At 38.9% G+C, this 27,743-nt stretch overlaps 1 protein-coding gene across 3 annotated transcripts in view; it reads left to right on the forward strand.

The window, feature by feature from the left end:
* The window catches only part of LOC128239804 (SWI/SNF-related matrix-associated actin-dependent regulator of chromatin subfamily D member 1-like), a 94,234-nt gene extending 66,696 nt beyond the window's left edge, over positions 1-27,538 (forward strand). For 2 of the 3 annotated variants that reach the window (XM_052956239.1, XM_052956240.1), the window contains 7 exons: positions 3,324-3,485; positions 3,827-3,979; positions 12,647-12,727; positions 13,069-13,098; positions 20,093-20,215; positions 25,358-25,459; positions 26,726-27,538. In XM_052956239.1, coding sequence (XP_052812199.1) covers positions 3,324-3,485; positions 3,827-3,979; positions 12,647-12,727; positions 13,069-13,098; positions 20,093-20,215; positions 25,358-25,459; positions 26,726-26,779 — 705 coding nt within the window. In that variant the 3' untranslated portion in view covers positions 26,780-27,538. The remainder of the gene's footprint in view (positions 1-3,323; positions 3,486-3,826; positions 3,980-12,646; positions 12,728-13,068; positions 13,099-20,092; positions 20,216-25,357; positions 25,460-26,725) is intronic. The other variant, XM_052956241.1, reaches the window with a different exon arrangement.
* Positions 27,539-27,743: the final 205 nt, after the last annotated feature.

Below are 27,743 nucleotides of genomic sequence, written 5' to 3' on the forward strand. Positions count from 1 at the left end.
GATTATCAGGTACAGTTACACACAACCCTCAGACTAAACATCCTGGTGACCAGAATGTCTGACGTACAGTGCTGCTGATGCTGGATTATCAGGTACAGTTACACACAACCCTCAGAAGAAACATCCTGGTGACCAGAATGTCCGATGTACAGTGCTGCTGATGCTGGATTATCAGGTACAGTTACACACAACCCTCAGACTAAACATCCTGGTGACCAGAATGTCTGATGTACAGTGCTGCTGATGCTGGATTATCAGGTACGGTTACACACAACCCTCAGAAGAAACATCCTGGTGACCAGAATGTCTGATGTACAGTGCTGCTGATGCTGGATTATCAGGTACAGTTACACACAACCCTCAGAAGAAACATCCTGGTGACCAGAATGTCTGAGGTAGAGTGCTGCTGATGCTGGATTATCAGGTACAGTTACACACAACCCTCAGACTAAACATCCTGGTGACCAGAATGTCTGATGTACAGTGCTGCTGATGCTGGATTATCAGGTACAGTTACACACAACCCTCAGAAGAAACATCCTGGTGACCAGAATGTCTGATGTACAGTGCTGCTGATGCTGGATTATCAGGTACAGTTACACACAACCCTCAGAAGAAACATCCTGGTGACCAGAAAGTCTGATGTACAGTGCTGCTGATGCTGGATTATCAGGTACAGTTACACACAACCCTCAGAAGAAACATCCTGGTGACCAGAATGTCCGATGTACAGTGCTGCTGATGCTGGATTATCAGGTACAGTTACACACAACCCTCAGACTAAACATCCTGGTGACCAGAATGTCTGATGTACAGTGCTGCTGATGCTGGATTATCAGGTACGGTTACACACAACCCTCAGAAGAAACATCCTGGTGACCAGAATGTCTGATGTACAGTGCTGCTGATGCTGGATTATCAGGTACAGTTACACACAACCCTCAGAAGAAACATCCTGGTGACCAGAATGTCTGAGGTAGAGTGCTGCTGATGCTGGATTATCAGGTACAGTTACACACAACCCTCAGACTAAACATCCTGGTGACCAGAATGTCTGATGTACAGTGCTGCTGATGCTGGATTATCAGGTACAGTTACACACAACCCTCAGAAGAAACATCCTGGTGACCAGAATGTCTGATGTACAGTGCTGCTGATGCTGGATTATCAGGTACAGTTACACACAACCCTCAGAAGAAACATCCTGGTGACCAGAAAGTCTGATGTACAGTGCTGCTGATGCTGGATTATCAGGTACAGTTACACACAACCCTCAGAAGAAACGTCCTGGTGACCAGAATGTCTGATGTACAGTGCTGCTGATGCTGGATTATCAGGTACAGTTACACACAACCCTCAGAAGAAACGTCCTGGTGACCAGAATGTCTGATGTACAGTGCTGCTGATGCTGGATTATCAGGTACAGTTACACACAACCCTCAGAAGAAACGTCCTGGTGACCAGAATGTCTGACGTACAGTGCTGCTGATGCTGGATTATCAGGTACAGTTGCACACAACCCTCAGAAGAAACATCCTGGTGACCAGAATGTCTGACGTTCAGTATGGCTGATGCTGGATTATCAGGTACAGTTACACACAACCCTCAGAAGAAACGTCCTGGTGACCAGAATGTCTGAGGTAGAGTGCTGCTGTTGCTGGATTATCAGGTACGGTTACACACAACCCTCAGAAGAAACATCCTGGTGACCAGAATGTCTGAGGTAGAGTGCTGCTGATGCTGGATTGTCAGGTACAGTTACACACAACCCTCAGAAGAAACGTCCTGGTGACCAGAATGTCTGACGTTCAGTATGGCTGATGCTGGATTATCAGGTACAGTTACACACAACCCTCAGAAGAAACATCCTGGTGACCAGAATGTCTGACGTACAGTGCTGCTGATGCTGGATTATCAGGTACAGTTACACACAACCCTCAGAAGAAACATCCTGGTGACCAGAATGTCTGATGTACAGTGCTGCTGATGCTGGATTATCAGGTACAGTTACACACAACCCTCAGAAGAAACATCCTGGTGACCAGAATGTCTGAGGTAGAGTGCTGCTGATGCTGGATTATCAGGTACGGTTACACACAACCCTCAGAAGAAACGTCCTGGTGACCAGAATGTCCGATGTACAGTGCTGCTGATGCTGGATTATCAGGTACAGTTACACACAACCCTCAGAAGAAACATCCTGGTGACCAGAATGTCTGATGTACAGTGCTGCTGATGCTGGATTATCAGGTACAGTTACACACAACCCTCAGAAGAAACGTCCTGGTGACCAGAATGTCTGAGGTAGAGTGCTGCTGTTGCTGGATTATCAGGTACGGTTACACACAACCCTCAGAAGAAACATCCTGATGACCAGAATGTCTGAGGTAGAGTGCTGCTGATGCTGGATTATCAGGTACAGTTACACACAACCCTCAGAAGAAACGTCCTGGTGACCAGAATGTCTGATGTACAATGCTGCTGATGCTGGATTATCAGGTACAGTTACACACAACCCTCAGAAGAAACGTCCTGGTGACCAGAATGTCTGATGTACAGTGCTGCTGATGCTGGATTATCAGGTACAGTTACACACAACCCTCAGACTAAACATCCTGGTGACCAGAATGTCTGATGTACAGTGCTGCTGATGCTGGATTATCAGGTACAGTTACACACAACCCTCAGAAGAAACGTCCTGGTGACCAGAATGTCTGATGTACAGTGCTGCTGATGCTGGATTATCAGGTACAGTTACACACAACCCTCAGAAGAAACATCCTGGTGACCAGAATGTCTGAGGTAGAGTGCTGCTGATGCTGGATTGGTGAAATGTCTGGGCAACAGTGCTGTTTATGCATGCAAATTCGGTATGGTTTAACCCTACCAAATATTGTAGTTAACATGTACTAGAGATCCCTGATGACCTTAGATATAAAGTAGTTGTGACCTTGATTATCTAGTCGTGCTACAGCTGTGGACATTAAGAATATTGCAGACCCAGGGCATAGTGCAAGACATCTCTTATTCGTAGCAATACTTTTATTTATATATATGAATTTAAAACTGCCTTGGGCTTAGCACTCATGGAGAATTGCAGAAACATTTGGTAACCCATTGTCGCTTTTTCAGCTGGCTTGTCTATAGGTCGCTTAAAAAGTAAATTCAGACTGCCTTAGTAATGCAATGAGTGCTACTTCTCTCTCTATATATATATTGAGCTGGCAAAGTAAACTTTATGCTGGCTTCTTTATTAGAGGCGCTAAAAGGTAAATGCCAACAGCCAAAGTAATGCAATGAATACAAAATCTTTCTTGTTATAGCCATCACAGTTTAAACTGGACCCTCGTCTCGCGCGCTTGCTTGGCGTCCACACACAGACACGTCCCGTCATCATCAATGCGCTCTGGCAGTATGTGAAGACACACAAATTACAGGACCCGCACGAACGAGAGTTCATCAACTGTGACAGATATTTGGAACAGGTATTGCCTAGTTGCTGTTAACACACCTTGGCAATGTTATGATTTTTTTCCGGGTTTTATTAGCTGGTCTGGAATAGATGTATTTTCATAGATGTAGCATTGTCCTTGTTGTGCAAAGAAGTGAGATAAGCCATTACTGAAAAAATGTACCAAATATTGATATGAAACTTGGTACATATGTTCGCAATAACAATACTATAGTATGTGTAATATTTCCCATCATTCTAGCTTGTTTGCCTTGACCAATTCCTAAAAAAAAATGAAAAACTTAAGAAAAAATTCTTTCATTGGCTTGCAATGCTTATGTTACTATAATAGACGCATATCTTAAACTTCACTAGATCTTCGAGTGTAAACGTATGAAGTTTGCCGAAATTCCCGGAAAGCTACACACGTTACTCATGCCACCTGACCCGATCGTCATCAACCATGTGATAACCGTCGAGGGTCCAGATGCTAGGAAGACGGCCTGTTACGACATTGATGTAGAAGTGGTAAGATAGTACAAGAAATAGAACCTCACTCCAGAAAATGGAAGCATGTTATAATCAAAGTCGGTATATTTGATGACTTTATGAATGGTTACATTCAAAATGCCGAAGCTGCAGCTTTTCTATTTCGGAATTTTTACATCACTAAAATCATAAAGGCGAGCTGCATCTTACTGCAAAATGCCGAGTAAATAAAAATTGGTGTTGCATCATGTGATTAAAATGTCATGCAATGATTGGACATCTCACAGAGAATTGAAAATGCCGAACCTTCAGAAATTATAACTACAAAAATTGTAACTTCTGCATTTTGTAAAAAAAAAAATGTCATGATCAAATGACCAAGATTAATTACTAAAAACGTTACTACTGGATATACGGGATTTTGCAGCTTTGATATTTGGAAGTGAGGCCATTGATATCTAAGAAATTAAGTGGTCAGTTTTAAAGGTCTAGTTTAATTCTTCTATATCCTCTGGTAAAAAACGTGTATTGTAAACAACCTCTGTGTATTGATCTTAATTTAATTGCCTAAATGTCTTATCAGATCTCCCATCTGAATATCCTGCTGAGCAGTTTTGGAGGTTTTATTATAGAAATGGACCCTAAATTGCCCTGAGGCAATAAACAAATAAACAGGAAATTGGCCCCTACTGTGACATCAGTGCAATTAGCAGGAGATGCACAGCAGGGGATTGTCATGCCAAACATCCCTTAAACTAGGCCTTTAAGACAATTTGCTTTGCCATTTGTGATACTCACTCATGATGTTACAATGATTTCTTGTATGCTTGTTCATGTAATTTCTATATCAGCGGCATACATGTTCCACTTACAGGCCAAATAAAGTGGACTTGTCATTACATTTACTGTTTATTTATTAATAAAAATTTGCTTTAAATATTTCTTTGTGGCCCATTCAAAGATACATGTACATACTTTAGAATTACCTGAAATCATAAAAACTCCATTACTCCACTGCTTTCAATGTTTTTCTTACCATTAACATTTGCCTGAACAATTTTTATTCCCAAAGTGGTTGTTTATTAAAAACATGCTATGAGTATGGCCACCTGCTAATGTATGACCACCTGCTTGTGTATGACCACCTGCTAGTGTATGACCACCTGCTAGTGTATAACCACATGCTAGTGTATGACCACATGCTAGTGTATGGCCACATGCTCGTCTATAGCCACCTACTAGTGTATAAATACTACCATCTGCTAATGTATGACCACCTGCTAGTGTATGACCACCTGCTAGTGTATGACCACCTGCAAGTCTTTGGACATATGCTAGTCTATGGCCACCTACTAGTGTATGAATACTACTGTCTGCTAATGTATGACCACATGCTAGTGAGTGACCACATGCTGGTGTATGACCACATCTAGTGTTTGACCACCTGATAGTCTATGGCCACCTACTAGTGTATGAATACTACTGTCTGCTAATGTATGACCACATGCTAGTGAGTGACCACATGCTGGTGTATGACCACATCTAGTGTTTGACCACCTGATAGTCTATGGCCACCTACTAGTGTATGAATACTACCATCTGTTAATGTATGACCACCTGCTAGTGTATGACCACTTTCACCTGCTAGTGAATGACCACTTTCACCTGCTAGTGTATGACCTCTTTCACCTGCTAGTATATGACCATCCTTACCTGCTAGTGTATGACCATCCTCACCTGCTAGTGTATGACCACTTTCACCTGCTAGTGAATGACCATCCCCAGCTGCTAGTGTATGGCCATCTTGACCTGCCAGTGTATGACCTCTTTCACCTGTTAGTGTATGACCACTCTCACCTGCTAGTGTATGACCACTTTCACCTGCTAGTGTATGACCACTTTCACCTGCTAGTGTATGACCAACCTCACCTGCTAGTGTATGACCACCCTCACATGCTAGTGAATGACCACCCTCACCTGCTAGTGTTTGACCACTTTGACCTGTAAGTGTATGGCCACTTTCACCTGTAAGTGTATGACCACTTTCACCTGCTAGTGTATGACCACTTTCACCTGTTAGTGTATGACCAATTTCACCTGTTAGTGTATGACCACTTTCACCTGCTAGTGTATGACCACTTTCACCTGTTAGAGTATGGCCACTTTCACCTGTTAGTGTATGACCATCCTCACCTGCTAGTACATGACCACTTTCACCTGCTAGTGTATGACCACTTTCACCTGCTAGTGTATGACCACTTTCACCTGCTAGTGCATGACCACTTTCACCTGCTAGTGTATGACCACTTTCACCTGCAAGTGTATGACCACTTTCACCTGTTAGTGTATGACCACCCTCATTTGCTAGTATATGGCCACTTTCACTTGCTAGTGAATGACTACCTTCACCTGCTAGTGTATGGCCAATTTTACCTGCTAGTGTATGACCACTTTCAAATGCTAGTGTATGACCACTTTCACCTGCTAGTGTATGACCACTTTCACCTGCTAGTGTATGACCACCGTTACCTGCTAGTGTATGACCACTTTCACATGCTGGTGTATGACCACCTTCACCTGCAAGTGTATGACCACTTTCACATGCTAGTGTATGACCACCGTTACCTGCTAGTGTATGACCACCTACATCTCCTTGTGTATGACCACCTGCATATGTTAGTGTATGACCACATTCACCTGCTAGTGTATGACCATCCTCACCTGCTAGTGTATGACCACCTACATCTCCTTGTGTATGACCACCTGCATATGCTTGTGTATGACCACATTCACCTGCTAGTGTATGACCACATTCACCTGCTAGTGTATGACAAGTGCATATGCTTGTGTATGACCACATTCATCTGCTTATGTATGACAACCTGCTAGTGTATGACCACATTCACCTGCTCGTGTATGACAAGTGCATCTGCTTATGTATGACAACCTGCTAGCTAAACTGGCAACAACTTCATGAAGACTTCAGTTTATGGGCCTGGGAGTAAAAACACATTGATGGATTGCTTGATATATTATTTGAAGATGAGGCATTTTTAAGTTAGGTGATATGACAGAAGTTTAACAAAACACAGAATGCTTCTGAATTCAAACATACATGAAGTCTGACTGACCTAGTGACTTATGTGTAGGTGTAAAATAATTCAAACATGTGTGACATGTTTTGTTTGAGGATGATAACCGATACTATCACATTTAATCTGGGACGGTCATATTATGTATACATCCAGTACATATGCATATGGTGAGTGCATATGAACGAGAAGAACATTGGAAAGTACAGATGAAGTCACCGGATTGGTAATGATTCCCATCTTTCATTGTATGCTTAACTTATTTGTTTGCAACTATAAAGGTATAACAAATTACAGAAAACATTGCAGACATCAAGTGAAAAGAAACAGAAAAAGCATGTGATTATTTTAAGGATAAATTCTTGTGGTAATGAATTGTAACAGTGAGCCTTTGAAATGATTTGAAGAAGCAGCTAAGTTAATATACTGGTGCTTATGCACCAGTCAGTTGTAACCACGGGCCCCCCAGGTCCGGGGATAGCCGGGGAAATGGGCCGTGTTTTTACCTTTCCGGTGGCTCCGCAGTGCCGGGTGAATGCGGTGGTTTTGTCGTAGCACCAAATATAGTGGGGAATGAGCCTTACCTAGGGTCCCTGGGGTGCCGGGGCATTCGGCGGGGATTTTACCTGGGCTTGGCTGGACCGAAAGTCCCCGCTATTCCCCGGACCTGGGGGAGCCGTGGTTACAATTGATTGGTGCATTAGTTAATTGATAATTTTAACCTTTAAGTTTACCTTATTCATATTACTTACATTCACTTAAGGTTACTGATATTGTGAACAGAACAGGGTACATATTCATGTAAGTCCTTAAGTCTGAGTTTGAGAGTCAGGCTCAAAAAAGCAAATTTTAAAAAGTTATCTAATTATATCTTTGATATAATTATGCCCCCCTTCGAAGAAGAGGGGTATATTGCTTTGCACAGGCATGTCGGTAGACCAAAGCTTGTCTGAGTGATAACTCATCAATTCCTGGACGTATGGTCATCAAACTTCACATGAAGGTTGGGCCTGACCAGTAGATGACCCCTATTGATTTTGGGGGTCATCAGGCCAAAGGTCAAGGTCACAGTGACCTTCAATGGTAAAAGGTTGTCCGAGTGATAACGTGACAATGCCTGCACCCATGGCCCTCAAACATGACTTGGAGGTTGGGCCTGACCAGTAGCTGACCCCTATTGTTTTTTGGGCTCAATGGGTCAAAGGTCAAGGTCACAGTGACCTTTAATGGTAAAATAATTTTAAAGCTTGTCCGAGTGATAACTCAACAATGCCTGCACCCATGGCCCTCAAACTTGACATGGAGGTTGGGCCTGACCAATAGATGACCCCAATTGTTTTTGGGGGTCATCAGGCCAAAGGTCAAGGTCACAGTGACCTTGAATGGTAAAAAGTTGTCCGAGTGATAACGTGACAATGCCTGCACCCATGGCCCTCAAACTTGACTTGGAGGTTGGGCCTGACCAGGAGATGACCCCTATGGTTTTTGGGCTCAATGGGTCAAAGGTCAAGGTCACAGTGACCTTGAATGGTAAAAAGTTGTTCGAGTGATAACTCAACAATGCCTGCACCCATGGCCCTCAAACTTGACTTGGAGGTTGGACCTGACCAGTAGATGACCCTTATTGTTTTTGGGGGTCATTGGGCCAAAGGTCAAGGTCACAGTGACCTGGAATGGTAAAAGGTTATCCGAGTGATAACTTGACAATGTCTGCACCCATGGCCCTCAAACTTGATTTGGAGGTTGAGCCTGGCCAGAAGATTGTCCCTATTAATTTTAGGGGTCATTGGGCCAAAGGTCAAGGTCATAGTGACCTTGAATGATAAAAGGTTGTCCAAGTGATAACTCAACAATGCCTGCACCCATGGCCCTCAAACTTGACATGGAGGTTGGGCCTGACCAGTAGATGACCCCTATTGATTTTAGGGGTCAAAGGTCAAGGTTACAGTGACCTTGAAAGCAAACTCGACAATTCTTGGACCTATGGTCATCAAACTTGACATGAAGGTTGGGCCTGCCAAGTAGATGACCCCTATCGACTTTGGGGGTCATCAGGCCAAGGTCAATGTCACAATAACCTTTAATGCAAAAAAGTTAACAAATCTTCCCCCAATGATATCTCGACAATGCCTGAACCTATGATCATTAAACTTGACATGGATGTTAAGCCTGACCAGTAGATCACCCTTATTGATTTTAGGATTCATAGAGCCAAAGGTCAAGGTCACAGTGATCTTGAATGGTAAAAGGTTGTCCGAGTGATAACTCAACAATGCCTGAACCCATGGTCTTCAAACTTGACTTGGAGTTGCATCTGTCTTGTAGATGACCCCTTATGATTTAAGGGGTCATCGGGTCAAAGGTCAAGGTCACAGTGACCTTGAACGAAAAAAACTTGTCTTTTGATAACTTGACAATGCCTGCACCCATGGCCCTCAAACTTGACATTTAGGTTTCTGGTGACCAGCTAATGACTCTGGATTTTGAGTTCATAGAGTCAAAGGTCATGACGGTCATAACACACTTTATCCTCAAACTTTAATGGTCATAATCTTAAAACAGCAACAAATCAGCTGTCATTTCGGTCCATGCATATTTCATTCAATTGTCCATATAATCCTGACAACATGGCGCTCAGGGGGGGGGGGGCATAATGTTTGACAAACATCTCTTGTTTATATTGACAAAGATGTGTAAAATATGTAATTTCAAACATGCGAAGCATTTTTACGAACATTATTACAATGTCATTAAGATTAACAGTTTTGAGTTATAAGTCTTAATCTCAGGCTGATGATTCAAGCGATATAGACCAGATATAGACCAGAATAGGCATTTATTAAGACGTAAGCAAAGGTACATTATCTAGACGCATGACATTATCTTATATATGTCAAGTGTTTATACACGGTACCCTAAAGTATACATTTTGTATAACATCAACCAGGTTAAAAGTTTAGTGATATTATGGTATATAGGTTAAAATGAGGAAGGTCAGAATGTCACATGCATTATATCAGCCAATCAGATCACTAGTCTCAAGCATTTAAAATGTACTTGTCAAGGGTTAATTCATTGAAGGTGAAAATCTGGGATCATGCTTTCAAGCGATGTGACTCTAATGCGATGAGTAATTCAATATTTTAAATTTAATGTCTCCACATTTGGAATGAAAACAACTTATTCAGCCAATGAAATTGCCTGTAGGTTTTGGGCCTTCATAAAGCAAAGCTTTACATTAAGAGAATCTTGGTTAGTAGGCATGACATCAAACATACTTTCTGGGTGAGCCTCAACATCATGATAATGTCAAGTGTAAATGACCGACTTATCTACCTCCACTAGTTCAATCATTCAGATTTAACATATAAATAGATAATGTTCTAGCTGAAAAGAATGTGCTTGCTGTGGGTTTATACAATGTAATCAAATGCATAATAATGCCCCATAATTGATGCTACCTTTTCAGTTTTTAGCTAACCTGAGTGGTCAGCTTTTGGTAGGGTGAATGTTTGTCATTGTTGTCTGTCAGACTGTCGGCAACATTTTCAATTAATTCACTTCCCTCCTAAACCACTGTAACTATTTCAAACAAACTTTACAGGAATATCCCTTGGGTGGTCCTTTTCCAGATTCTTTCAATAAAAGTGGTTACATTCTGAACCCTGGTTGCCATTGCAGCCAAAAGGAAAAACTTTGAAAATCTTATTCTCCGAAACCTGTTCACTCGTAAAAAACATGGCTGTCAGGGGGCAGGGCTACTTTCACTATATATGTCTATATTGAAAACTTTGAAAATCTTCTCCTCAAAATTGACTGGACCAATTCTAAAATAATTTCACAGAAATGATCCTTAGGTGTCTTTTTATCGATTCTTTTACCTTATGTTGATTCATAAAAAACATGGCTGCCAGGGAGCGGGGCTACTTTTCACTCTATGGAAAACTTTGAAAATATTTTGCTCAGAATCTGTTGGCCTGATTTTAAGATAATTTCACATAAATGATTCTTAAGTGACCCTCTATCGAATTTCTTCACCCTATTTTTTTCGTAAAAAAACATGGCTGTTATGGGCGGGACTTCTTTTTATGATATACATGTATGTCTTCCTGGAAAACTTTGAGAATTTTCTCCTCAAAACCGCTGGCCTGATTTAGAAATAATTTCACAAAAATGTTCCTCATGTGACCCTCTATCAAATTCTTTCACCCCATGTTGATTCTTAAAAAAACATGGCCTCCAAGGGTGGGACTACTTTTCGCTATAATTCATTATGGAAAACTTTAAAAATCTTCTTTTCAGTAACTATTGACCCGATTTAAAAACTATTTCTCAGAAATGTTCCTTAGGTGACTCTTTGTTAAATTCCTTCACCCAATGTCAATTCATGAAAAAGCATGGTTATTAATATAATCTATATCGAAAACATCGATATTCTTCTCTTCAGAAACCATTGACCTGATTTGAGAATGTTTTCACAGAAATGTTCCTTAGGTGACCATGTTTCAAATTCCTTCAGCCCGTTGTGATTCATAAAACTTCATGAACTTGTTGACAGTAACAATGTGCTCTTTTGTGACAAATTATACAGCTCCAACTGAAATATTGTAAGAGTTATGGCAACATTTGTAACATTTTAACGAATACATATATTTCATGTTTTATAAGCCTGTTAAATAACAGGATGTATTATTGTTTCACCTGTGGTGTACGGGTGGGAGGCGTCCAGTATGTTGTCTGATCAATAACTTTAGAACCCTCTGTCCTTTCAGGTGAGCTATATAGGGCCATCTTGGCCCTCTTGTCTTCATTAATTTGTTGCTGCTTCAATGAATTTTGTGCTTAAAAAAACATATCAATACATTCCCCTAAGTCTTCCTTCTCAATTATTTCCATTCATGAAATAAAACTTCTTATATGAAGATGACCTTTACTTCTTATTTCAATGTGACCCTTACTTCTTATTTCAGTGTGACCTTTACTTCTTATTTCAGTGTGACCTTTACTTCTTATTTAAGTGTGACCTTTACTTCTTATTTCAGTGTGACCTTTACTTCTTATTAAAGTGTGTGCTTTTCTCCTTGTTTCAGTGTGACCTTCACTCCTTATTTCAGTGTGACTTACTCCTTATTTCCTAATGATCTAGACTTTTCATTTTATAATGACCTTTGCTCTTGTTATGCCCCCTTTTGAAAAAAGTGGGGTATATTGTTTTGCACATGTCGGTCGGTCGGTCTGTCTGTCGGTCGGTCGGAATACCAAATGGTTTCCGATCAATAACTTGAGAACGCTTTGACCGAGGGACCTCATACTTGGTATGTGTATTGGTCATCACCAGCAGATGAACCCTATTGATTTTGAGGTCAGTGGGTCAAAGGTCAAGGTCAGTGTGACCTTTACATGAAAAACGGTTTCCGATCAATAACTTGAGAACGCTTTGACCCAGGAACCTCATACTTGTTTATCATTTTAAATCACTCTTTATTTTAGGTGGAATTATTTTAAATCACTTCTTATTTCAGGATGAAGATATTTCCCACACCACTTCTTTCAGGAGGAAACTATTTCACCTCTGACTAAACTCACTCCTGATTTCACTCACTTACTATTTCAGGATGACACATTGAAGCAGCAGATGAACTCCTTCCTGCTCTCAACACAGAGTCAGAACGAGATTGCTTCCCTTGATAACAAGGTACAGTGAACATCTAGATTGCCTCCCTTTGTAATGACGAAGACATTAGATTTAAAAGATCAATCTTGATGCTAGAACTCCATATGAACCTATTATTTCTAAATACAATCTCTGGGATACTGGATCTCGCACCAGAGTGGCATTTTATGGTTTTTTTTAGATTGATGGCCTTTCAGGTTAACATTTGAGCCAGTCTCTGAAACCAAACTCTGTGAAAATGACATAACACATTTAAGAATTTTAAATAACTCCAAAATGGGACTTTTGGCGTACCTTCAAAACAATTGAAAACTGTTTGTAGTATAGAAATATAACTGTATATAATTGTTCATATATTTTAGGTATCATGCCATGGCAACCGTCCTGGCAAAGTAGGTAGTTTCCTTACAAAGCATGCTTCCTTTGATAAATAAGGTCTGATCTGAAATAAAAACCTTCATCTCTAAGTCGGGAAAATGTAATGATTAACAACAGGCTTTCAGCTGTTGTAATAAAACTTTCATATTAATTGTATGCATGTTCTGTCCACAGACAGTGTCACTTTTGCACATATATTGAATGACATCAAAATCGTCATCTTACAAAAAGTTAAAATGTGTGTTGCCTTATTTCATATCTCAGAAGTTGAGCATTTTAGTCATTATACAGGTTTTCACAAGAGACTGACTCAACAACCTAGGCTTTAAGAAAAATTGCAAATTTTGTTTTATAATGGAGCAATGGTTTTTCATTAAAAAAAAGGTTATACATATTTTTTTATGTAAAATATATTTGGGCTGTAGGTGGATAGCAACCCTCACAGCTCATCTCAAGAAAGCACTAAACAGCTTACAGGAGATCTGTTTGTTCCTTTTATGATTTATTCTTTTTATTCGTGCTTTTATGCAGTATGCAAGCTCAGCTACAATTTTGCAAATTTCCATGGAAATCTTTTTGGAATATTTGAATTTCGTGGCCGAGCCTTCCAAATGCATAAAGGCACGAAAAATAAGAATATATCCTTATATTTACATTTCAAGGGTTTTTTTTAATTTGTGTTTTACATATGCATGACCCAGGTGAATGAGCCTCAAAAGTCACATGTAAACAAGCTGGCATTTTACATGTGCACTGCTATATTTAGAAATAAAGTAGTCCATAGTTTGATCTCTACTCAGCGGTAATCACCAGCATCCAATCAGAGAGTTGATTTCTGGCCCACAGAGGTCATGAAGGTCAACTAGCTCCTGCAAAATGAAGACCAATTAAATTTATCATACCAAAAATCATGAGTGAATGGAAATAATTGGCTGTCAAAGTCCCCTATATACCTGTCAGAAATCTATGACCGATTTCTGAAAATGTGTAAAAATGTTAAGAATGTTAAGTATATATCTGGGATTCAGCCCAATTTCCCTCCTTAAAAGGCTTATTGACCTTTTAATAAAACATTTAGTAATTGTAGCAATAAGGCGCCGTTCATGAATATTACCATATGTTTGTTAGATAAAAGGTTTGAAAACAACATTATATTAATCATGTAAGTATTGTTCCCATTTTTGTCAAAACGAGCAGGGCTTGACATTAACCACTGCCCGATTGCCCGGGGCAAGTAATTTTTGCAGGCGGGCAGTAGTTTTTAGAATCTACCTGCCCGATTGGGCAGTAACAAAAAAAACTTGTCATAGTGGCGACTTTTCTTGTAAAAAATAGTAGTCTGTACTCTCCTTCTTGGAGAGTATTTATCAGACCGAAACTAATGCACTCATTGGTTGTTGACTCGAAAAATCGGGTCAAACGGAGCTCCTCTGACATTTTCATTCGAAACTACGATGGCGAAGACTGCCGAATATTTTCCGATAGAGCTCGTGTAATTCCGTCTAGATCCATTGGCCAATCGCGTGAGCTGCACCAAATCCATATAGCTAGCATTCCAGTTAATGCCCTCACAATGTACACAAATGGCGTTTTGACAGTTGACACCAAAAAAGGCTAAGCCATCCGAGAAAAAGTATGAAAAGAAACTAAAACAACGCTGGGTTGAGTCTTGGGGAAACAATTTTCCTGGACTCAGACGCAGCGAGAATGGTAATTTTGGCTATTTTTCAGACTGCTCCAATTTTCGGATGCTTGGTTTTTGGAACTTTACGAGTTCATTTTGCATTGCGATAAATTGTAATTTACTTCAAAATACATGTAAATGGAGGATTACAAGGCTAAGATAAGAGGTTGACTGTTCGTTCTTATAATTCAATTTTATTTCATCCTTAATAATTTCAATGTATGTGCTAAGTTACAAATTTCATGACAACTGATTGATTTCCTGATGTGCAGGTTGAATCTGGAAATGGGTTATAACAACAAAATGAGCCCCAAAAAATTGGGCAAGTAAAAAATCCATTCGGGCAAGTGAAAATGGCTAGGTGGTTGCCCAAAGGGCAACCAAGTATTAGAATAAGCGTCAAGCCCTGACGAGGCTATTTTTCCCCTATCAAAGGGCCCCCAACTATTACTTAAAAAGTTGAAAAACCACTGCCTTTTATAGCTGTCATTCAACTTGAGTATGTTTAACTAGAACATAGTGTTTGACAAAGGTATTCAAGACTATTATTTAATTTATTTAGTTCAGTATTTGTGTTAATTTATGGATCTTGCAAAGGTCGTAATGGAGAATGAAATGTATTGGCTTACATTTTTCATAGAAGTCAACTAAGTCAAGGTTTTTGTTAGCCAATGATGATTGGTTTATAATTGTAACTTCACATGTACATGTACGTTTTTTGTCAAGCGTTGTGTTCAACATAGTTCTCACAATGTCAATTCATTGTAAGTGCGCGTGTCTGGACTGTATTTTGGCCAAGTTTTGGGGGATTTTAAAATAACTAAAAAAAATTGCACACAGACTTAAATTTCAAAACAGTGAAATATCAATTCTATTCCTCTATAAAACCCTGGAAAGCATGTAATAAACAGTTATTATAAGTTATGGTATTAACATACTAGAAGTTAATGGGACGTTTTTGTAGTTTTTCTAGGTTAAAATACATGTCTTAATTATTCATACCTTGTCATCAGGTAATTAAATATGGATGTGAAAGCATGCTGGCTGGACCCAAAGCAAAAAGCTTTATTCTTTATTAAGTTTGCCTAAATATAGAAGAATGTCATTAGTTAAACTGAAGGTGTATGTATATAAGTGTGATCCACTTCCAGATAAAGACTAGTTTTATCTCATGGTCATGATAGATTAAATGTTTTCAGCTTATCTAAACTAGATTATAAACACAGTTATAAGCTAATAAAATCATTTTTGAGTGTTTATCTTTGGTACAAATCAGTACTGATGTACTTTGTTAGAGGCTAAGGGCATGTGTACCAGGTGGAGCTTGAACCCATACTCTCTTAAGTGAGAGGCAGACACTTTGGAGTATTCTGTCTGAGTCGGAAATATATCAAATTTACACTCAAATTTCTCAATTTCATCCAAATTTTAGGCAACTTTTAACTTGTTTTGGACACTGTCCTGGTGAGGTTTATATTATCACGTCTTATTGTAAGTTATTTTAGGCCCCCATTTCTCAAAACTTTTTAAGTTTCTTTTAAAGTGACACTCTTATTCAAAATCAATACATACACATGTATACCAATCATTAATTTTGACTGATAAACCTTTAACGTCTTACTAAATAATGCATTTATTGAAAATATTAATTACTGATAACCAGATTGTAACTGTGTATTTAATAGCAGAAAGCGCAAAAATATTTAATGATTGGTGAATTCTTAAATATTTACTGTGGTTTACTTTTATAAAGTTATTAATTAGGTGATTTCATATTGGCCTAGTTATTTGTCCGAGGTTAGCTGTATTTGCCTGAGCCCGAAAGGGCGAAGGCAAATACAGCTGACCGAGGACAAATAACTGGGCTAATATGAAATCACCTAATTAATAAGTATTTTATTAATTAACTACTACCATTTTGGTATAAACATTCTTTCAACTTACCTTCAGTTGAATTAGTTCACATCGAAGCCGTATTTATCCCTTATTCATTCATCAATCATGGTGTCTGCTTTTCCAGACTTGATTTTGCTGATTTTGACATGCATCCTTAAAGTGACATTGCACACACTTATGAATAAAGCACTGTACATTGTAAGGAAACATGTCTTTTTGTCTCAATTCCGTAAATTGTTTGTCAAAACGTCAAATGTTCCACCTTCGTCGTCCATTTTGTCGGTGCACAAAATCATAATAGTCTTAAAATCCACCAACGGGTTAAATACAAATTTAATATCAAACCGTACAAAGAGGTTCAATCATTCGATAGGTTCAAGTATTCCAAATAGGTTTAAACAAAGCACAAAATTTTCAAAGCAGTCTGAAAATGGAAAACAAAATGGCTACCTTTAAAAATAATTACCAGCATAGTTCTCATATTAGGCAAGTTTCGACAGCCAATGAAAATGGCCCATTTCTCAAATCCTATATTAGGCGAGTTTTGTAGCTAATCAAAACGGAGGAAACTGATATTAGCCGAGTTTGGTTGATATTGAGCGAGTTCTGGCATATATTGTCTTCAATTGTCTGGTATTGGAACTGCAGTTGTCATCACGTCAAATAGGTAATAGTTAATTAATAAAGTCTCATAAAGTAGAAATACTGTGTTTTACACTCATTTCTTTCCAAGTAAACTCGGTATCCTTAATAAGAACCATTTTTTCAACATTTATTCATCCTTTTTTGAATATTAAAACAATATTATTAATTGTGGTAAATCTTATTTAGGAATAAGAGTGCATCTTTAAGCTAAGTGCACTATTTTTGCTTTTCTGTTTTTTGTGTAATAAGAGTTTTTAGACTTTAAATGGGACTTTATTTTTACGATAACCACAATAGACCATTTTTCATTTTCCAAAAATATAATTCAAGTACATATTATGGCTTATGGAAAAAAACTACTGAAACCAGTTTTAACTGCTTTGTGCAAGGGTGTCAATGATAACATAAATTTCTGGGTTGTTGGGGGTCATTCATACTTAAGTTGAAGAACGTGCAACATATTGCGTAGTTAATAGTGATGCTCTGATAACTTGTTTCTAGTGCAAATAGGTTTAAAGCCTGTACTGACATGAACTTATACAACAGCATCAGTCCAGGGCATGTTAATCTCAAATATCCCTGTTACAAGGAAGAATAATGGTCTCGTTTACCAGTAGCTATAGTTCGCCCTCTTTCAAGCATTCACAGTTTATTCAGATATAATTTTATTAAGCAATGGACACTGCTTTTTGCTGACTTTCTGTGGACCTCATGAATTGTATCAGGGGGCTCATTAAATGTGTCAGAGGGCTCATGAAGTGTGTCAGATAGGCCTCATGAAGTGTAAGTGTGTCAGGGGAGCTCATTAAGTGTGTCAGAGGGACTGATGAAGTGTGTCGGGGGGGGGGGGCTCATTAAGTGTGTCAGGGGGCCTCATGAAGTGTGTGTGTGTGGGGGGAGGGGCTCATGAAGTGTGTAGGGGATGGCTCATGAAGGGTGTCAAGGGCCTCATAAAGTGTGTCAGGGGGTCTCATGAAGTGTGTGTGGGGAGCTCATTAAGTGTGTCTGGGGGGGGCCTCATGAAGTGTGTCAAGGGGTCTCATGGTGTGTGTCGGGGGGGGGGGGGACTCATGAAGTGTGTCAATGGGCCTTATGAAGTGTGTCGGGGGCGAAGCTCATTAAGAGTGTCAAGAGGCCTCATGAAGTGTGTCAAGGGCCCTCATGAAGTGTTTCAGGGCCTGAAGAACCCTGCCAGAGGCTCTCATGAAGCCTGCCAGAGGACCTCATGAAGTGTGTCGGTGGGGGGGCTCATGAAGTGTCTCAGAGGGCCTCATGAAGTGTGTCGGGGGGGGGAGGGGAGTTCTCATGGAGTGTGTCAGAGGGACTGATGAAGCCTGCCAGAGGGCCCCATGAAGTGTTTCAGAGGGCCTGATTAAGCCTGCCAGAGTGCCTAATGAAGTGTGTCAGGGGGGCCTCGTGAAGTGTACCAGGGGTCTGATGAAGCCTGCCAAATGCTCTCATGAAGCCTGCTAGAGGGCATCATGAACCCTGCCAGAGGGCCTCATGCAAAGTGCTGGAGGACCTCATGAGGTGTGTCTGGAGGACCTTAGAGGTTTGTGAGGGCCTCATGAAGCATGACTGAGGGCCGAATTAAGTGTGTCAGATGACCTCATGAAACATGCCGAAGGCTCTCATGAAGCATGCCTGAGGGTGGGATGAAATATGTCTGATAACCTTATGAAGTGTCAGAATTATGACCATGGCACATCTAACAGTGAAGACTATGTATACACTGTTTTTATCCGATATCTCCCAGGAATATTTCCCTTTAATGGAAAAAGTTATCAAGTCGGTGAATGTTCATGATGCAATAAAAGTGTGTCAAATAAGCTGTTCAAATTGCTCATACCTTTTTAACCTGAAAGCACTCTATTACTACCGATAATATATACTGACCTTTGTCTCTGTGCACTTGATCTCAATGGAGGACAGGTTTTTATGAGTTTATAATACTGATAAGATAGTAATTGGTATTTAAATAACTTTTTTTTCAAACTGAGAAGGAAACAAAGAAATTATAAAAACAATTGAAGATCTCTCAGTGGTTTAGAGGTCTGCCTCTTTGCTTTTTGAATGAATTAATGATGCTTCTACCACTCTACATCCATCATTAATTTTGCAGTTTTAAGACGGGGGGGGGTAAAAAGCCAAAGAGATTTATTTACAACGTAGATGGTGGTTGTATAAAACATGAATGTCGAGGTCAGTTTGTCAAAGGACCAGGTACTAGTGACCTTGTTTTTTAATTAACAAACTCATCTTGAAGGTCAAGGTTACTTTTTGTTGTCAATATAGGACTAAAGTCCTCGGCCATGATGCTTCAAAGGATAACAGGAATCCAATTAATCTTAACAGACCTGTTGGCGTTTCTTATGATGAATAGGTTTTTAATATAAAAAAAAACATGTACATGTATGGTAAATGTTTTATATTAATGGTTGATTAACCTGAGAAGGCCCAATCAGGGGTGTTTGTCACATTGTTGCTTTTGTCATAATTTGGATCCTCTCAATATCTCATTTTGCTATAACTTACTTTGATTTGCTCAATTTCTCCCTTTTCTGCCCCAGACATCATTGTAATTTATTTCCTTCCTTGTAATACTTTATCACGTCCCAAACTCTTTCTTTAGATTTAGGGGATAATGGAAATCAACCGGTTGAAGACAAACTGAGATTTTCTTCTCATTTCTTTTACTATCTCAAATGGTTGCATAATCAATGGTATTTAATCCTTACCTCCCTTTTTGCATTATTCACTTATTCTCTCCCCTCTTTTCACAGATCCATGAGACAGTTGAGACGATCAACCAGCTGAAGACAAACCGAGAATTCTTCCTGAGTTTCTCTAAGGACCCACAGGAGTTCATCAACAACTGGCTCATCTCACAGACCAGGGATCTTAAGGTATGGGGAGCTGGTAGAGGGGAGGGGGAGACAAGGGGTGGGGAGCAAGCAAGGTGTATTTCCTGAGTTTCTCTAAGGACCCACAGGAGTTCATCAACAACTGGCTCATCTCACAGACAGGGATCTTAAGGTATGGGGAGCTGGTAGAGGGGAGGGGGAGACAAGGGGTGGGGAGCAAGCAAGGTGTATTTCCTGAGTTTCTCTAAGGACCCTCAGGAGTTCATCAACAACTGGCTCATCTCACAGACCAGGGGTCTTAAAGGTGTGGGGAGCTGGTAGAGGGGAGGGGAGGGGGGAAAAAGGGGTGGGGAGCTGGTAGAGGGGAGGGGAGGGGGAAAAAGGGGTGGGGAGCTGGTAGAGGGGAGGGGGAGGGGGAGAAAAGGGGTGGGGAGCAGGCAAGGTGTGTGGGAGAGTATTTCCTGAGTTTCTCTAAGGACCCTAAGGAGTTCATCAACAACTGACTCATCTCATAGACCAGGTATGGGGAGGTGGTAGAGGGGAGGGGATTGGTTAGTTAGGGCATGGGGGTGGGGAGCAAGCAAGGTGTGAAGGAGAGTATTTCCTGAGTTTCTCTAAGGACCCTAAGGAGTTCATCAACAACTGACTCATCTCACAGACCAGGTCTCGGGAGGTGGTAAGGGGGAGGGGATGGGGAGCCAGTAGGGTAGGGAGGAAGGCGTAAGGAAGGTGGGAGTGTTTTTCCTGAGTTTCTTTAAGGACCCAGAGGAGTTCATCAACAACAGACTCATTTCACAGACCAGGGATCTTAAGGTATGGGGAACTGGTAGAGGGGAAAGGTTGGGGGTAGGGGAAGCTAGGGGGTGGGGGAGGGGAAGCCAGGGGATGGGGAAAGGGAAGCCAGGGGATGGGGGAAGCCAGGGGATGGGGGAGGGGAAGCCAGGGGATGGGGGAAGGGGAAGCTTGGGGATGGGGGAGGGGAAGCCAGGGTGTGGGTGCTGTAAGAAAGGTTAGTAATGTATCAGCAAGATAAAATATTAGACATACCTCGGGTATATAAAAAATAGGGTATTTTGAATGTGTGTTAATTGGATATTGTCTGCTTATTTATATGCCTCGGTTGATACTGTACTTTCAACTGATATTTTCAACAAAATAATATGGAAATCTAATTATTTGATAATAATCTGAGAAAACAACTCAACCGCTATAAAAGCAATCATATTTGTGGTGGTTAAAATTTTGTGCCATCCTCAATGTCCAAATTTAGGTCAAGTTCTCTTTAAAATCCTTACACAATGAAAACAGTCACATTATAAGAGCCCACAGAAATATTTTTTTATGTGAATTTGTGCTAGATTTAAGAGTGCAAGAATTAATGACATTATGTTTTCGTCCAAACTCACTGGACCTGAAAACATAAACACCTTGGTTATAAATTGTACATGGATATTACCAACCCATGTTCAAAGTGTGTCAGTGGTTTATTAACTTTAAACAACAACATGTTGACAGTAGTTTCAAGATATCGCCACCATATTTACAACCTTAAATTGACCTTTATTGACTTGAAAGTTCTACATCGTAGAAGAAAACATGTTGTTTACTTTACACCATGGATCTAGCCCACTCAGCCTAGTTGCCGTTAATCGATAAACCACACCAAAATTGGGTTAGGGCTGATCCACTGTTCTTCAGTCTGTCCACCTGTCTATCCGTTCATCTATCTGTCCAATGATGGCTTGTCTTGGCCATGTCAAGGTCACACTTACTGGTCATTGGTTGAAATTACTTATATTTTGGACTGTCTGGAAGGGAACTTCGCCCATGCATTAGGGAGATTTTAACCTAATTTGGCACAAATGTTCACCTGTCAACCAATATTAGTGAGTCAAAGGTCTCATTGGTTCCATCATTCCTATGGAGTTGTGGCCTTGACATTGATGGTTTCGTTGCCTATATTTGGATATTAATGTTTACCAGTTTCTTGCCACCCCTTTTTGAAGTTTAAATATTAAAGATACAAGGACTAGTTGCAGTTATAGTTGTTAGTAGTACACTAGTTTTTAGCTCCACTGGCCGAAGGCCATGGAGCTTATGTCGTCACAGATTGTCCGTCGTGAGTGCGTGCGTGCGCGCGTGCGTAAACTTTTACTTTAAACGACATCTCCTCTGAAACTGATTAGCGGATTTTGACAAAACTTCACAGGAATGTTCCTTTGGTGGTCCTTTACCAAAATTGCTCAAATGGTTCCGGTCCATTGCACAATATGGCCGCCAGAGCTAAAAATAGCAAAATCTTTAAACGACATCTCCTCTGAAACGGTTCGGCAGATTTTGATGAAACTTGACAGTAATGTTCCTTGGGTGGTCCTTTATTAAAATTGCTCAAATGGTTCTGGTCCATTGCACAATATGGCCGCCACAGCTAAAAATAGCAAAATATTTAAACGACATCTCCTCTGAAACGGATAGGCAGATTTTGATGAAACTTGACAGAATTGTTCCTTGGGTGGTCCTTAACCAAAATTGCTCAAATGGTTCCGGTCCGCTGCACAACACGGCTGCCAGGGCAAAAAAATAGAAAAACCTTTAAAGAACATCTTTTCAGAAACCGATGATCAGATTTTGATGAAACTTAACAGAAATGTTCCTTGGATGGTCCTTTATCAAATTTGCTTCAATGGTTTCGGTCCACTGCACAAGATGGCCCCCAGAGGTAAAAATAGAAAAACCTTTAAACGACTTCTCCTCAGAAACCGATGATCGTATTGCAATGAAACTTGACAGAAATGTTACTTGGGTAGTCCTTAACCAAAATAGCCCAAACAGTTCTGGTCTGCTGCACAACATGGGCACCAGAGCTAAGAATAGAAAAAAACGTTAAACTACATATTCTCAGAAACCGATTATCAGATTTTGATGAAACTTTACATAAATGTTCATCGGGATGCCCTTTAACCAAAATTGCCCAAATGGTTCCGGTCCGCTGCACAACATGGCTGCGAGAGTTAAAAATAGAAAAACCTTTAAGGACTTCTCGTCCGCAGTCTTCACGAAAAACATTTTAACCTACTAGCCAGTTGGACTAGCATAATGGCATATTTTACTAGTCCGAATGACAATCTAGTAGTCCGACTATTTTGCCACATTATAAAACTGTATGCTTGAGGTAAATACCTATTTCAATTGAGCAGCTTGCAGTTTGAGTAAACATTTCTTTATTATGATGCTCATGCAGTGATAGGGAGTGACATCCTTCTGTTGGGAATAGTGCTCCTTGTTTTTCAGAACCTATGGGTACTATGTAAAAACAAAAGGCATCTTGCTTAAATAGTCTGTAATAATATCAACATGGTTAGAAAAGAAATGCCATGCTTTAATAGCTTTGATTACATTTTACTACTGAATTACCTCCCTTTAATAGAAAAAAAATAATGTCTTAATTTTTCACGTATAGCATCTTTAAATAATTTTTAAACAATAATAATTTATGAGTAAACATATAAGCATAAAGTTCTCACAAAAAGATCAATTTAAAAACCTTACATTTATACATAGGAAAGTATATATAGACTGAACATTAATTTTCGTTTAAGTGACATTCTGAAAGTTTATGAAACAGCTATTTTTAGTAACTTAAATGGCCGAAAAGTGTAAGTGAAACACCAAGTCGATTCTATCTCGTCAGTTCTTGTTCAGGTTAGATATTTGCTTCATAATCTATTCAGATTAAATGTTAACCGATGATCAGATTTTGATGAAACTTGACAGAAATGTTCCTTGGGTGGTCATTAACCAAAATTTGTTAAATGGTTCCAGTCCACTGCACACCATGGCTGCCAGAGCTAAAAAATAAAAAAAACTTTATACGACTTGTCGTCGAAACCGATGACCTTTTTTCGATAAAACTTGACAGAAATGTTTGTTTGGTGCTCCTTTACTCAAATTGCCCAAATCATTTCGGTCCACTGCACAACATGGCAGCCAGAGCTATTAAAGTAAAAAAATTTTTTAAATAACTTCTCCTCAAAAATTGATGATTGTATTTTTATGAAACTTGACGAAAATGTTCGTTAGGTGGTCTTTGCTTGAACCTTTTGGCCAGTGGAGCACAGGCACTGATGTGCCTCTTGTTCAGAAAATGCATTTGATTAGAGTCGCTATTCAGTTCGTTGAAAATAGAGTTTAAACTTAAAAGTTTCAGTATGTTATTTGGCTAAATGTTACTTAGCAATGCTATGCCCATACACAAGCACAAGAGAGCATACATGTATAATACAAATATGATAGACGGCCGAAATGTTATGTAATGATTTCAAAACTAAATTTCCATAAAATATTTTCCTTCTTCTAATGTATAATATATATACATTGCGGCTACATTATGTATGATTCAGGTATTTGTACTTGACATCAAAGAATTTATGTATAGTAGGGTATTCTTGATAGTATTTTTCAATAAAAACATTTGCCATAACATAAATTAAAAGACATATATCAACAAAAATGAATAGTAATGAGTTTAAGTCCCTCTAACAATCTAGTAGAATGATTTCATGTCGACTTAGTTTCACAGAATATAAAACGGTATAAACTTTTTTATGGGAGTAGACTGAAACAGTGGTGACATTTTTCTAACATATATCATTAAGCAATTCTAATTTCAAAAGAAAAATTAGTTGAATTTGCATAATCTTGTTATCCATCAAATTAACTGCTGGTAAAGTGTAACAGGTCAAGAGTGTTCAAGGTCTAAACTACGCAGAGTATTAAAAGTAGGAAACTGGGACAAGAATAATATTATCTTAAAGCTGCACTCTCACAATTTGACAGTTTTGATCTTTTTAAAAAAATGTCCTAGAATCAGCTGATTTTGGAATCAATGCCTTTAATTCAGTTATATAAGATAACCCACAATAGAACAGATCTCAATTGTTTGGAAAACTGCCGAAAAATTCAATTTCGTTGGCGTTAGTTACCCTTTTAACCATTATACATCAATTTTGGAACATGAATATGAAAACTTACATCTGCTCTTTTGTCTGCAGTTTTATATCACTAGTTTCCAGACATTTATGCAAAAATTAGCCCATTTCAAGACAAAAAAAGTTGGCAAAACAGTCAATCTGTGAGTGTGCAGCTTTAACACATGTATACATTCTTCTTTGTTTGGTTTTTCAGACGATGACGGATGTCACAGGTAATCCGGAAGATGAACGTCACTCGGACTATTACGCCCGACCGTGGTCCCAGGAGGCCGTGTGCAGATACTTCTACGGAAAGGTAAGGGCTACGATTGTCACATGACTTTACCTGTTCTGTAAAGTGTGTACGCACATGCATTATCTTTATGAACCAGGGGGCCATTTCAATAATGGATTTTAGTCATAACTTAAATGATCTTAAATCTGTATAAACATCAAAAATGGCAACACACCCATTGTTTTTATTTTCCCCAATTTTTTGTTCATTTTAATACTTGCTTAAGTTAAATTCACTCAATTATGAGGCTTAATATTGAAACAATGACGCTGAGATGAATTAAGTTTACATCTCTAAAATCAGTTAAGATCTTGATTGAAATGCCCCATCTGTTATTCTTGCTGTTTCAAAAGAAGATTAAAGGTTCAGTAGTCATTAATTTGCTTCGAAAAAAGTTAGTGAAATCACCCCCACTATCTCTACTTTTATACCGACTGTTATTTGTCACTTGAAAGCCTGTCTTAGGCTGCTTGTCTGTTTTAAATGATTGGATTGGATTATCTGACTGATGCTATTATAAACAAACAAAACCAATATTCCTTTGATGAACTGAATAATGGATTGACTTGGTAACGCTTGGTTGCTTATTCAGTGGGCTGTTTCGAATTTAGATCAAGAACAATTATGTAATCCAGGTGCAAGGTGCAACTCATTGTTCATTTCAGATTTTGAAACTCTTGCAAGAATTTTTATGTTATTGTGCAAAATGAACACAATGCTTAACCTAAACAAATCATTGGAAGTTTGAAATGTTTCACTCAGTACTAGCCTGAATAGTTTTACATCTCATACTAGTGTTGAGAAATGGACCATAATTATTTGATCGGAGATTTTAAATTATCTATGATTGATTGACTATCAAATTTTTCTCATGTATCAACAAACACTTCCAATTTTATTATTTGGTTTTATTATTTATTCAGGAGACATTTCTTATGAATATTCTGAGGTTTCTGTTACATTAATGTCATTCATTTAGCCTTGAGGACAGAATACATTACGACAATTAGAATAATTGAAAGTATCTAGAAGATACTTTATTTTTAGTGATACGATATTTATTTTACATTATATGGTAATTAAATTATCTAAAATCCAGGAACAACAATTCTTAACTTATGAATATACTTTTAAATAGTAATGACAAAATCAACATAGAAAGTCACCAATGTTGACCTTTTTTTATTTGTTTTTTCTTTAGAACAACACTATGTAATACTGTGACTGCAGGTATATGAATGTCAGTTTATTGTTGAAACCCTTGTACATTATAGATATCTATTACAGGTGCAGCAGCGCAGAATGGAATTGGAGACTGCTCTGGGTATCCGCAACACATAAAGGGGGGTAACACAGTCAAGGGAGTCAAATCAAATAAGCAAAGAACCACCAAAGAGAGGGAACCTGAATTGAAATTCTACTGTGTTTATATGGCTAACCTCCCTTATTGTTACACACTGCAGTGCATTGTGAAACTGTGTTGTCATGAGAACAGTGAGATAGAAGAACAACTGTTGTAATGTAAAGTGTGTATGTTTTTTTATTGAAGAGAAATATGACGTATGTGTGTACAATGCACACAATATGTGTTATTGTATTGGAATGCAACTAAAGGCATTTACTCAATAGAATGTTGCTTAAAATGTGTTCATTTTTGTCTGTTTATATTTTGTTTTATTTTGATGTTGCCTATAAAGATAATTTTGACCAGAATGGCCTGATTTCCAATAAATAGAATTATCTGTTTCTTGTATGATGTAGATCATCAATTTTGCATTGAAATCTGCCCATGTAAGTCAATGATCTGGGATAACATCCTTATTGGTTAGAGCTCCAACCTATCACATTTTGTATATAAACATTTTTATTCATTTCCTGTCATGTAGTCTAAATGTTGTACCTTTGTCATGTTATTCCTTGATTTCTTTATGTCCATGCTGAACTTAATTATTGATAAAAGTCAAAAACGTGAACAACTTCATGAAATAATGTCATCTGAGTTCCTGAATGTCTTTTTCTTAAATAAAATAAATTCATTTTGGAATTATATGTATGATGAAAAATGCCTTTCTAAAATTGTAATAAAAGAGCCCTAAGGAACGAGTGGTTTTGTTTCTACTTTACACAAGGCCATGCTAAAATGATGTTTAGCTTTTCTGGTTGGTAGGTATTTAATCTTTGACTCCCACAATTTTTTATAGCTCAATTGGTGACAGCTTAGAGAGTCTGTTTGTTGGGTAACCTGTCCTGGAGTGAAGAAGACCCTTGTTGGGGATCTAATCCACAACTTCTTTGGTGAGAGGAT

This window comes from Mya arenaria, chromosome 7 (assembly GCF_026914265.1).
Source record: "Mya arenaria isolate MELC-2E11 chromosome 7, ASM2691426v1".
Lineage (NCBI taxonomy): Eukaryota > Metazoa > Mollusca > Bivalvia > Myida > Myidae > Mya > Mya arenaria.